Source organism: Setaria viridis, chromosome 3, assembly GCF_005286985.2.
Source record: "Setaria viridis chromosome 3, Setaria_viridis_v4.0, whole genome shotgun sequence".
NCBI lineage: Eukaryota > Viridiplantae > Streptophyta > Magnoliopsida > Poales > Poaceae > Setaria > Setaria viridis.
The window spans coordinates 5389301-5402769 of NC_048265.2; the positions used below are offsets into that span (position 1 = coordinate 5389301).

At 43.9% G+C, this 13469-nt stretch overlaps 1 protein-coding gene across 1 annotated transcript; it reads left to right on the plus strand.

Moving 5' to 3' along the window:
* The first annotated feature begins 683 nt into the window (after positions 1 to 683).
* Positions 684 to 3825, plus strand: LOC117848247 (aquaporin TIP4-2). The gene is made up of 3 exons (XM_034729582.2): positions 684 to 997; positions 1137 to 1390; positions 3300 to 3825. The coding sequence occupies exons 1-3, from the start codon at positions 844 to 846 to the stop codon at positions 3669 to 3671; spliced, it is 780 nt and encodes a 259-aa protein (XP_034585473.2). The 5' UTR covers positions 684 to 843; the 3' UTR covers positions 3672 to 3825.
* The last annotated feature ends 9644 nt before the right edge of the window (positions 3826 to 13469 follow it).

The window sequence follows — 13469 nt, forward strand, 5'->3', positions numbered from 1 at the left end:
GTTGGCATACGAGTTCGAAACGTGCCAGTTTGAAATACTACTCCGGTGGTAGATGACATGTACTAGCGCTGCACGTGGAATTAGAATTTTTCTTTTTGAGGAATGTGTGCTCGTTTTCTTTTTCTTCGTGATATATATATGTAGCTATCTATTCCTTTTTCTTTTACTGAACCATAAATAATTGATCTTGAATAAAATAGTACTCATTAAAGGATGATATAGCAAAAGAGGCAATGGATATTACAAAATAAACATAGGATAGGATAGAGCAAGAAAGGTAAATCGATGAAAAAATTTAAATAAATATTTGCAGTATGCAACCGCATTCACGCGTCAAATACGAAATTCCTGAAAACAAGGTTTTGCAAATTTGAGCCAATCAGATTAAAGCAAAGCAAAACTTGCCGTCCAAATCAATTTAGTCACCTCACCACACAAGATAAGAAACTGAGCCGCGCCCACACCACACTCTGATGAACACTGCACACCAGCAATCTCACTGGCAGTCCAGGCTCACAGCCACATTTTCCTTGGCTGAGATGGCGACCCCCAGGGCCACAAACCAAGCTGGACCAGTTTGCCCACGCCTCAATTCCTCTTCCTCTATAAGAACAGGAACAGCCGGGGCGAGGCGCCACTGAGCTCCAGAGCCCCCGCCGTGCGTGCCCCACCGCCCTGGAAATCGAAATATCTCCCTGCACTTTTCCGTGCGCTTTTCCTTCTGGCCAACAGGAAAACCTGCGCCTTTTACCTCCCCCGCTTTCCCCTCCCCCTCGCCCGTCGTCGCCTCCCTGCCAAGAACAGAGCGAGGAAGCTCCTCGGAATCCATCCGTCCGTCCAGCCATGGCAACGAAGCTGATGCAGAAGTTTGTGGACTCGTACGACGACGGCGGCGACGCTGGCCAGCAGGACGCCGGCTGCGTGCGCGCCGTGCTGGCCGAGCTCGTCCTCACCTTCCTCTTCGTCTTCACCGTCGTCTCCGCCGCCATGGCCGCCGGTAATAACCTCATGCATCCCCTGCTGCCTGTGCCTGACCGACGGCCGTCTCCTGTCCGCTCAATTTCCCTCTCTCCTTTTCTCCCCATGAAAAGAAAGAAAGATTTTTTTCCTCCTAACTTTTGGTATGGTTGGAGCAGGATCTGGTGTGAAGGCAGGCGAGGCCATGCCGATGGCTACGCTGGCGGCGGTGGCGATCACGAACGCGCTCGCGGCGGGGGTGCTGGTGACGGCGGGGTTCCACGTCTCCGGCGGCCACCTGAACCCGGCGGTGACGGTGGCGATGATGGTGCGGGGCCACCTCTCCAAGCTCCGGACCGTGCTGTACGTCGCCGCGCAGCTGCTGGCATCCTCCCTCGCCTGCATCCTCCTCCGCTACCTCACCGGCGGCATGGTACGCGTCCCGTCCAATCCATCCATGGATCTACTACCTATTTTTACTCTGCTTTACATACGCGGTCCGGAGGATCCGGGGAAAGGGGACGGAAAATTTGCGTTCTTCTTCGATGAGTCTCGAATTGATTTGGGCTGTCGTGCTGTCGGACTGCGATTGTTCGGCAGGTTTTGGCGGGCCATGCTTGTCCGTCTCAAATTAATTTGGGCTGGGCCTGAATATGCTTGGAACGCGTATTTGTAACTGTATGTATGTATGGGTGACCCTGGCCCTTTTTTACGGGCTCGAGTGGGCTTATGGGTAAATATTTTGTTTAATTTTGCTTACTTTTTGTGGATTTTATTAAAAGGGCGAAGAAAACTTTTTTTCATAACAAAAACTGAACTGTTTTTTTCTAGACGCTGTGGCCAGTATTTAAGAAGAGTAGTAACAATTACTCCTACCTCACAAAAGAACAGTGACTATCAGAATCTTCTCGAAGGAAAAAGAACAGATAAGGAGTTAGGGAGCCACATAGTGCTCGATCAAAAACTGAAGACCCAAACTGTGGCTATATGATACTAAATTGTTTGTTTCCTTCGTTAAAAGTGATGAATTTTAATATATCTGTACGGATTTTAAGTTTAGGATGAGTTATAACAAGTTCAGTTTCATGAAAGCTTGTAGGTTTGAGGTTCAGATTTCACACAAACATGCAGTGCTTAAACAATCTTTTCCACCAAAAGTTGTGTCTTTGATTCATAAGTTACCTGATGGCCTCCTAAGTTTGTATCATTCACCTATCTATCCGGTGCCCGAGCTTTAGTTCTCTTTAGCCTATGATCAATCCAACATTAGAAGCATGGAAGTCTCTTCTATACAGCTAACTAAAACAAGTTTACAGTCACAAAGGATAACCAACTTAGCAGATCAGATTTGCTGATGTAAGGATTGATTTGCATAGAATTGCTCGTGAAGTTACCAAGGTGCTATCAAATGTGACCTTTCAAAAGTTGAAGAGCCAGTAAGTGCGTTTGGATGCATGGAGTAATTTTTAGGTCACATCAGATGTTAACTTGAACTAATTATAAAACTAATCGAATAAACCATAGCTAATTCGCAAGACGAATCTATTAAGCCTAATTAATCCATAATTAGCACATATTTACTGTAGCAACACATGATCAAATCATGAACTAATTAGGCTTAATAGATTCGTCTCGCGAATTAGCCTGATGCAATTGGTTTTGTAATTAACCTATATTTAATACTCCTAATTAATATCTAAACATTCGACGTGACAAGATTAAACTTTAGTCTTGTGGAACTAAACAGGGCCTAAGTCATACTATCGTACTTGTCATTAACTTAGACAGGGTAATAATAATGTATATATAGCCAGCTTACATCTTGTCCGCTTAGAACCGAATGAGCCCACCAATATTTTTTAACATCCCTTTTTGTTTTTTTAGAAGATGGAACAATAAGACTTGATCCTCACAAAAAAAGAACAAAAAGACTTGACTGAACTCACCAATCTTCTTTTTAACATCCCTTTTGGTTTTCTTAGATGATGGAATACAAAGACTATGCTGAACTCAGTCACCAATCTTTCCTTAACATCCCTTTTTGCTCTTTTAGATGATGGTGGAAACAAAAGACTCGATCCTCACCAAAAAAGAGAATAAAAGACTTGAGTGAAGTCACCAATATTTTTGTAACACCCCTTTTTCTTAAGAACTAAAATGAAACATTGAAGACACCAATCTGACCTGCCACAGGAATATAATGTAGGGATTCTCTTTGTCAGGGAGCAAGAAAGCTACAGAATGATATTAAAAGAAAAACTGACACGTAGAACGTGGAAAATGGCTTGGATCAACATTATTTCAGAATGCTAACCAAAGCATTCTCCAAATGCGCAATGCAGGTGACCCCGGTGCACGCCCTGGGCGCGGGCATCCGGCCGATGCAGGGCCTGGTGATGGAGGTGATCCTCACCTTCTCCCTCCTGTTCGTCACCTACGCCATGATCCTGGACCCGCGGAGCCAGGTCCGCACCATCGGCCCGCTGCTGACGGGGCTCATCGTCGGCGCCAACAGCCTCGCCGGCGGCAACTTCACCGGCGCGTCCATGAACCCGGCCCGGTCCTTCGGGCCGGCCCTGGCCACCGGGGACTGGACCCACCACTGGGTCTACTGGCTCGGCCCGCTGCTGGGTGGGTCCCTCGCCGCGGTCGTCTACGAGTCACTGTTCGTGGTCAACAAGACGCACGAGCCGCTGCTCAATGGGGACTGCTGACGATCAGGCCCGGCAATGGGCTTACATACATGATATATATAGATATTATATTGGCCAAGGTAATTAGAGAGGGTTGTTGTAAAATAGTTCCAGTGTGGAACTTGTTGGATGTACAAATTGTTGATGGGCTTTTAAGGGCAGTATTCTTTGTTTCTTTTTTTTCTCCATGTGAAGGGCTTCTTTTTTAAGAGGGCTCTGTCAAATGAATTGTTAAGGCTATTATTAGTTAGCCATGTAAAGAAAATTTGTACTATCAACTTGTTGGATGCAAGGGATTTTTCTAGTTAAATTGTATACGAAGGTACTTCTGATTATGAGAAGAAATTGGAATCATATTGCTTCCTTTTGTGCTGAGTAAAGAAGTTCAGTCATACTACATTTCCAATTCGAAATCAAAATAAAACAGAGCACCATTAAACTAACGTTTGAACCTAAGTATTCAGCTCATTTTTGGGCCTGCAGATCCAGCCAATGATCCATGAACTTTACAAGCCCAAAGGTGCCATTGGGTTTCCCTAAACCGAGACTATGTTCTTAGCCACACACACACCATTCTCCGGTGGTCCGGATAGGATTCTTTCGACACCCACAGAACAACAACCCTTTCGCTAGGGACCAGGAAATGCAAAAGACTCGTCACCTACCATGGAACATATACACGTGTGGGAGTGCGATCGTCGTGCCCACGGAGACTCAAGAGCAACCGCGCAGAGTAAGACATGCTTATGTTTGAGCAAGTGCGGTTGGGATTGGTTCTGAATTTTCGTCCCTTTCACTGCGAAAAGGAATTAGCTTTGATTTGGGCTTTATGACTCATTTCGATGGGCCTAATCCTGGGACCAGTCAGTCAGTCCCGTCTATTGCGGAAAGAGATCGACTAGGCCCTAAAAAGGCCTAGTGTGTCTGTCATGTGCATGAGGCCTATGGGCCAACTTTATCGTGAGATCGGTAAGCCCACCGCATGGGAAAACAGACCAACAATATGCAACAAGCACGTGGGAAATGGATGCAAGAGGAAGAATAATTAATTCCATATATGCCAACAATATGCATAGTTTGAGCTCCACCAATATAAATCCAACACCACGTTGTCAAAAAAAAAAATCCAACACCACGCAATAATTAATTACAGTCCCCACACCGTCACCAACCATCACAACCGCTAGATTATTCCATATATGCCGGCAACCAGCACCGATCAGTGGTTGACGACGTTGCGCCGCTTCCTGATCTCCCCCTCCTCGCCGGTGAGCACGCCGAACCCGGCGAGCTTCACGAACGTCGAGGCGAAGGCCCCGAAGAAGCCCTCCCTGTCGTGCGCGAACCACCGCACGTGCCCCGCCGTGCAGGTGTCGACGGTGAAGAGCCCGCGGCCCACCGCCGCCGCCTCGGAAGTAGTGCGTGTAGAACAATGTCGGCATCAGGTCGCTGGGGACGACCACAGCCTTCATGACCAGCGGCGACACGATCTTCTTCGGGCATAGCAGGTGCAACGTGGCTTCATAGCCCTTGTCGCGGCACTCCCGGCTGGTGTCCACATTGACGCAGTGGCTGCTGTTGGAATTGATCTTGGCTTAGTCATAGAGGATCGAGTCCTAAGAGGCCAACTGCCACCCCGTTGCCCTAGTCGAGGGCAACAACCTAACAACCAACGATAAGGTCCCAGGTGCGGCCGTGCTATAAGAAGGGCCCCTTGAGTCCAAACGTGATGAGAAAAAGAGTTCTCCTAGCCCCTTTGCACGGTCACACACTTGAAGGCCTCCGCCAGCCACTGTCCTTCTGGTGATGGTGTTTCTCGTCTGGAGATCATCCTCGCCATGCCTGCTCCCTCAAGCAGGCACGGGAACATCAGCAGTCTAAAGGCATCTACGAATGCACATGTAAGTGAGATTAAGTCTTAATTAATTACGATCTTAGGTGTTTGTGTCATTAGGCTATCAGATCCTGCGAATCAGTAATATATTTTTTACTACATTTGGTATCAGAGCCGGTTTAGCCTAATCATGAGCTCTAAGATTCGGTTTAGATCGGGATTAAGTGAGCAATTAGTGATGCATCTTCTCTGTTCAAGTTTTTATGCGTGATTAGATGCAATTACTACTTGCCTATATGGGAATTAGCTTACTGCAAGATTAACAGATGAGATTTTCACATGCTATGCCCTCTTATCTATACCGTGAGTCTCAAGTGTGAATTCATGTACCTTAATCTAGTTCAGTTTGAGCCTCAAGTTCAAGTTTAAGTTTAACTTTGATCTGTTAGTGCCGGATTAAGATCAATGAGCCACATTACATGCCTAAGTTAGCATATTAGACCCTAATTGAGCCCTATTTCATGTTAATTAGGTGATTAGGGTTAGGGTTCATCTCTATTTTCCCCAATTTCCCAACTGCTAGTCCAAAATTCACGCAATTAGTGTTCAAATTCATGAAATTGAATGCGCATCAGCAATTAGAAGGAGGGGAATCGAAAGAACCTCGGATTCATGAGAAGAAAACCCAACTTCACAAAGAGATCCCCAAAATTTTCTCCATCAGTAACCCTAACCCAACCTGAGGATGAGAAAACCTACCTTTGGTTTGGCCGACGGCCACGCGTGGCATGAAGCTGCTGCCACAAGTGGACGCCAGCGCTCTTCTCCGACGAGCCGCGCAGGCCCGTGACTTGAGCATGGGACATAAGGTTGTCCCGCGCAGGCCAGGCGCGACGCGAGACTAGCCGCGCGGCATGAGCTCGGGCCGCACGGAGATCCAGCACGCCGCCGTAGACGAGCCACGCCTCTTGCAGCCACTGACGCTGCCATCGTCTTGAGGTCGTGCGCCATCGCCCACCATAAGAGCACCCCAGCGGAGCCCCTCGATGGAACCGCGCGCAACTCAGTCACACGCGGTGCCGGCGAGAGGGCTCACGGTGGCGCAAGGCGTGGGTGGCGCATTTCGGCTGGCACGATGGCGGGTGGCGTCGGAGCTGTCGGAGGAGAGCGATGGCGCAGAGGCGAGAGAAAGGGAGGAGAAATGAGCTAGGGTTCCGGGGAGGGGGCGGCACTCGGGGGGTTTTGATTCCCCAAGGAACGCGATGAGCCATCCATCTGGAGTAGACAGTCCAGATGGATGGAGGAGGTAGGGAGTTAGCGGGCTTAGAGCCTAGGTGGGTGGCGAGCGGCGTTGGGCCGAATTGGCGGCCCATCCATTGGCTATCATCGCTCGTAGCTAAGCAGCGTGCAGGCCGGCCTCTGGCAGGCCAGCGGGCAGACTTAGGCCGTGAGCTAGGTCGAGCCGTGCTAAGCTGCTAGTCGTGCTGGGCCCGGAAGGGAAAATGGGCCACGTGAGGAGAGCTGAGCACGCATGAGTCATGGGCCGTTGCGGGCTGAATCGAAGTTTAAGGTTGATTTGAAGTTTTCTCAGCCCGTCTGAAGTTTTACCTTTACATTTAATGTTTTCAGTTTATATTTTCTATGAGTTGTTTAATTATGCCAATTAAATGGCTAAGTTGCATAATTACACAAATTGCTTTATGTGATGATATTCCGAGCTTATGTGAGATTTATTAAGAATTATTTGATGTAATTCTTGGACACACAATCAATTTCGGACCAACGTTGTTATTAATTGCTTGTCCATGAATGTTTAGTTTAACTTATTTTGCTTCTGCCCAACGGTGATGCAAAATTATTCTCAGCTATTTTAATGTTGTTTTGCTCCTGCCCAACGGTGGTGCAAAATCAATTTAATATGAAGGTGCCTTTGTTTAATATAAGTTAAAGTTAAGAAAGAGGCTAAAGCAACTGAGTTTTAAGTTTTATGTATTATTAGGATTTAAAGATTCTAATTTTACGCTATAAGTTTTATGCTTCCATATTAAGACTCTATTATGATTAAGTCTGTCCTAACTAAAATGGGACCAATGAGAAATTTTGGTTAGAAATATAATAATGTCATTCTTTGGATTTCTTAGTAGCACCTTTTATTATCCATTATAAGTAATGGTAAGGTGTGTTTTAAATGTCTCTAATTGGGATGGAACCAACGAGAAGTTCTAATTAGAGATCTAATGACATTCCCAAGAACTTATGATGGCTCATGATTACATACTGACCAAAGTTGTTTGTAATTATTTGTCACCTATATTAGTGAACTAATCCTTTCTATAGGTAGTTCATTTGTCAGACTATTATTTATTCCTTCTTTGTTTTCTGCCCAACGGTGATGCGAAGTAGAATTATTAAGTTTTAGTGTCAACATGATGTAAATCTAGATGTGGATTTCTATCATGGTAGATTGTTATTCACATTTATCGTGAATACTAATGTTGTTTATGTAATATCCCTATTCAGCCATAAGTTTCGGCTATTTTTCAGTACCCTATAAGCAATATAAATGAGATAATTGTCCATACACACAAATTTGACTCTCATTAGAAAAGTCTTCACAAATTTAGAACGATGACGAGAATCCAACGATTTTCTCATCAGTTGAATGACTAATGGGAGCAATCTGATTAAAAAAGTTTACGTTCTATGATCATGCTAGTAAGGATGTGGGGGAGCAATCCCTAGAAAAAATTGTTTAAGCACATCTAGCATTGATTAGGACTTTTGAGTTCACTCTGCTAAGTTATTGCTCCTAGTGTAAAGGTGAACAATGATCAAGTTCAGAGAAAAGAAATGCGTGTTCAAATAAAAGTAGTTGGTTAAGTCTAAAATAAATTGGTATGGCCAACATAATTATAAGATAAAGTGGAATATAAGCATCACAAGAGATCATCGGATTGTGGTATTCCACATTTTCGAAAGGGAAAGTGGAACATCTCTTTCCACCAATTGATAAAGATTTTATTCCACTTGTAGCTAAAGGGTATTGTATAAGAAGTACCGATGAGAAAAGTAGAAACTTTAGAAGTAATATTCATCCTGCGTAATAACATAAGATTGCGATTATTAGTTTTGATGTTGTTGCCTCCTCACCTATTAGCTATTTCTGATAGAGTCAAAATAGTGAACTACCGTGGGTTCACATACAAAACGTGGCTCTAAAGGAAAATTAACAAAGGGGCCTGAGCCGATGCTTATGGCAAAATGAGGCAGATGAATATTCATAAGGTTAAGGGATTGAATAAGAGAAAAGTTGATGACACTAAGATAGTGGTACATAAGCATTATGAGAAAGTATTGAGTAATAGTACCTAAATTTTAGTACATTATTTCTTAAGGATATAATTAATTATGCACATGAGTATGAACTACCATTAGAAAAGTTTTGGTAAATAGTACATTGATAAGAATTCAATGAATTGTTTACCATATGCTTAGCAGGAGTAGCGTAAATGTATGTCCCTCAAGAGTATGTCAGGATCTGGGGGAGCAATTCCCATGTTGGATAAAGTTCTCTGACAATAATTAGTTAGGACATATGAAATCTATAAAATCTTTGAGTTCATTTCAACCATAAAGCACAGATTGAGAAAATGAACCCTAGCTGATTATATTGAATGTGCATTTTGAGTAAAGTTAGCAACCTTATCAACATGTTGTCAATATTTTCTTAGGAATAATAATAAAAAAAAGTCTAAGATAATTCTTGGAGTTACATATGGATGAGGATGATGCTGAAGCTGTTATAAGACAGCTTAAGTTATACTTTCATCCTCAATTCTGCTAAATAGAATATGCCTCTCTATGTTGCATTATTGGGAACAATGAGCATGTTAACTCTTCATGCTTTCCTTTAGAAGTTGGATTAATGAGAGCTCATCAAAATGTGGATCACTTTACTAATAAACCCGCATTTTGAGGGGGAGATTAGAACGTCTCATTAAGATAGAGATGCTTGCCCACTAAAGTGAGAACATTACACTAATCACTTCTAAAGATAAGAAGTGTAATCACTTCTAAAGATAAGAATTATGGTTGGAAATTTTAAAGTATAACCACATGTTTTTTAGTTGGTACCATAGAAAATAAGTGTGTTCTAGAAAGATACCAAATTATGATGGCTTGTGCATATGGCTCATTGAACTTAGCTTCCAACTTGAGAGGGTACTATTTTAATTTATTACGTACATACCAAATAAGCATTACCTTGTTAAGTAATAAAGTCGAAGAAGATTAGTGGGATTACGAGGAACATGATTAAAAGGGTCTCTAATGAACCCTAGATAATCATCTAAATAAGAAAGGTCTCATCTTCAATTACTTGTGTTAGTCTATATGCCTTTTATTAAGCAGGATTTCCTAACGGAGTCAAAACAGTGAACCATAAGGGTTCGTATAATTAATAGTGACTCTAAAAAAAGGAAGTATCGCTACTCATAACAAATAACTCTCATAAATCAAGGAATTGGTAGTGACAACTGAAATAAAATAATATCTTTAACTAAAGCTTGACTCTTGTTGCTCTTTTTTTGAAAGCCATAAGTATCTATAGACTCTTGTTGCTCATTATTTTAGAGAGCCATAAGTATCTATATTATGATGTGTAAATTTAAGAGGGATATTGTATAAAACTTAAAGCTTAAGTTTCCTTTAGGTGCAGCGTGGCTTCGTAGCCCTCGTCGCGGCGCTCTCGGCCAGTGTTCACGTTTATGCAGTGGCTGCCCCCCCAGCGTGTGACCTCCTACATTAATGCATGTATGAAATGATCGATCCCACACCTTGCGAAAAATAATTCGTGCTCAAACGTTTGTACAAAATTTGCATATATATAGATCATCGACCAAGGCGGCGCACGTACATGGACTTGGCAGTCGTGGAAGAGAAGGCTGAGGAGGGCGGCCGGCGAGATGGGGTCCACAGCGAAGACCGGCGAGAGGGACTCCTTGACGACGCGTTCCAACTGCGGGCAGGGCTCGCGTCGTAATGGTCGACGGAGAGGCCACCGCCTTCGTAGGCATCACCTGTCACCGTGCACACACGCAGCGCTACCACGAGCACGAGTACGTATGCACGAACACGAGCAAGAGCACCGAGCTTTTCACCAGGAGTGCCGGCCATCTATCTTGACTATATTTTTTTCTTGTAAACCGTGTATGTAATACTTCCTCCGTTCCAAATTGTAAGTCATTTCAATTTTTTTTGGAAGTTAAAGCATCTCAAGTTTGACCAAATTTATACAATAAAATACTAACATTCATGATACTAAATAAGTACCATTAGTTTCTTCATCAAACATATTTTCATAGTATATCTATTCGGCGTCATAAATCTTTATAATCCTCTCTATAATAATTTTGGACAAACATAAAAGGATCAATTTGGAACGTAGGGACAACTTTTTTTTAGTTTCAGAGAACCATTATTCTCAGTGTGAACAGAGATGCTTAATTGGAAGCTTGTCAGAGAACGAAAGATTCTCCCTTCCCGGATGAGGTTACTGTTCTTTGCAGAACGAAATGTCAGGAACTCAGGATGCAGGTTTTCAGGGGGGGAGCCGGAGAGGTCTCGGTCACGAGTTTAATGCATTTGGTTTGTATCTATGGGGTTCCTAGTTTGGGTTGTAATCCTGAAATTGTATCTGACACATTACCAGTAGTCGGCAACCACCCACTTGACCTAATGACTCTTGCAACAGAGTCTCATGGAGATGAAGTTAATGGACTTGGAGCTAGTGCCTTGGAGAACAGCGGTTGGAGTGTTCATTTTAATGGTGGATCTAAAGTTAAGGTGTGTTTGGTTGGATTGTGGTTTTTGGAAAAGCTGCTATGAGTTGTGAGCTGTGGGAAAAGTAGAAGATCATTTGATTAGAACAGCTGTAAAACTGTAGGCTGTGTAAGAAATACATGTAATGCCCCTAAAAGTCTGTGGGTGTGTTTATATGCAAATTGCTCGTAATAAAATAATGTATTCACTAATTCGCATATAAATGACTATTTTAGAAAGGAAAAAAATAAATTTTATATGTTCTTCACCATCAAAGTGATTGGTCCACATAAATAGAACAATATCCATCAAAAAGTTTATACAATGATGTCATCCCTCAACATTAATGTCCTCCTCTTACACTAACTAAAACATCAGCTATCCTAGTATGAATGGTATTTATAGTATCCTCATTCTGCCACATCGTCACTCTCATCTCCTTGTGTTTGTCTCGTGCCATTTGTATGTTGTACCAAGTATTCCTCATCAACATCACATCTCTCGAACTCCTTATCATGTGGAAGACGACATGAATTCTGGCAAAGCTTTTGGAGCAGTGAGTCATCAGTCTAGCATCAGCAGATTTGACAGCAGTTGTTTATGCCCATACTCCCTTAGCGGGTGTTTGGATACACCCTCCTAAACTTTAGGACCTGTCACATCGGATGTTTGGATACTAATTAGGAGTGTTAAATATAGTCTAATTACAAAATTAATTGCGCGGATGGAGTCTAATTCGCGAGATGAATCTATTAAGCCTAATTAGTCCATGATTTGACAATGTGGTGCCACAGTAACTATTTGTTAATGATGGATTAATTAGGCTTAATAGATTCGTCTCGCGAATTAGTAGAGGGGTTCTGCAGTTAGTTTTATAATTAGCTCATGTTTAGTCCTTCTAATTAGTATCCGAACATCCAATGTGACCCTCCTTTTAGTACCTCGTATCCAAACACCCTCTTAGTATTATCCTTCATGCTGTTCTGCAAGCCTATTGCATAATGCATTGCAGAACTAGACAGCTAACAGCTTGCATTTCAGCAGAGCCTCATTAGGTCCCTCCATGCCGGTAAGGTTCAAGAGAGAAACACGTGCAGCAGCTCACATCAGCAGCAAGAACAAGAAGCAGCGGCAACCAGCCAGCCATGCCATTCTCCGGCTTCGCCCTCGCCGTGCTGCTGCTCTCCATGGCCTCCCATGCCAAGCCGTGCTGCTGCTCTCCATGGCCTCCCATGCCAAGCCGTGCTCTGATCAGGAGAAGACCTCCCTGCTCCGGTTCATTGCGGAGCTACCATCTCAAGGAGAGTTGATAGGAGTGAGACGGCCTGACCCCTGACGCATCATCTGGCTCTGTCCTTCATCTTCACCCTCCATGTATTATCAACTTATGGTTCCAACGGAGAAATTTCCAGCCTACCCAAGCCAGTAACAAGTGACGAACGGGATAGCGACAGAGATACAGACTACACGCGCCATGTTCCATCGGTTCCTGGCGGCGGATTTGAAAAGCGGGAGCGCGGATGACGGGTCCGGGTGGCGGAAAAAGAAGAGGCGCTCGACGGGGCTGGTGAAGAGCCAGGCCACGTCGGAGAAGGTGAGCGGCAGCGCATGCTCTTGCGCGGAATCGGACGGCGCCGGTGAGACGCGGATCCGGTCGACCAGGCGCAGGCCTGGCGGGGACGACGGGGGTGCCATCTGCTCTGCTCTGCACGGGGTCGACGGAGCCCTCGCCCGGCGGCGCCCGCGGCGACGGAGTCTGCGCCCGGCGGTGGCTTCTCTCGCGCGACTGAAAATGAAGAAAAAACGAACCGTTGTGCTTTTTTTTTACTAGAGCAAAAGCAGCTTTTGGACAAAAGTATATAATGCTTTTAGACACTTTAGTTAGCTTTTGGCTTTTGCAAAAGCAAAATCATGTTGAAAAACCAACAAAAGCACCCTTAATGAACCTGGAACTGAACAACAATGATGCAGCCAAATGTAGTTGTACTTGTACCACTGTTGATCCAAAAAAGACTCGGAATGGTTTTGCCTTTTCCTTCTATTTTGCATATGTGCTTGAAACATTGCTTAAAAAATCGATATAAACCTCATACCAATATACATTCCTTAGCGGATATATTTGATTTGACGGCTCGTTCCAAATGATGTTTTTGCAGCCTGTATGG

Excerpts from the sequence above, each read along its gene's own strand:
- LOC117848247 (XM_034729582.2), top strand. The coding sequence starts at position 844 with ATGGCAACGAAGCTGATGCAGAAGTTTGTGGACTCGTACGACGACGGC. Across the intron at positions 998-1,136 it reads CTCCGCCGCCATGGCCGCCG|GATCTGGTGTGAAGGCAGGC; the intron begins GTAATAACCTCA and ends TGGTTGGAGCAG. Across the intron at positions 1,391-3,299 it reads GCTACCTCACCGGCGGCATG|GTGACCCCGGTGCACGCCCT; the intron begins GTACGCGTCCCG and ends TGCGCAATGCAG.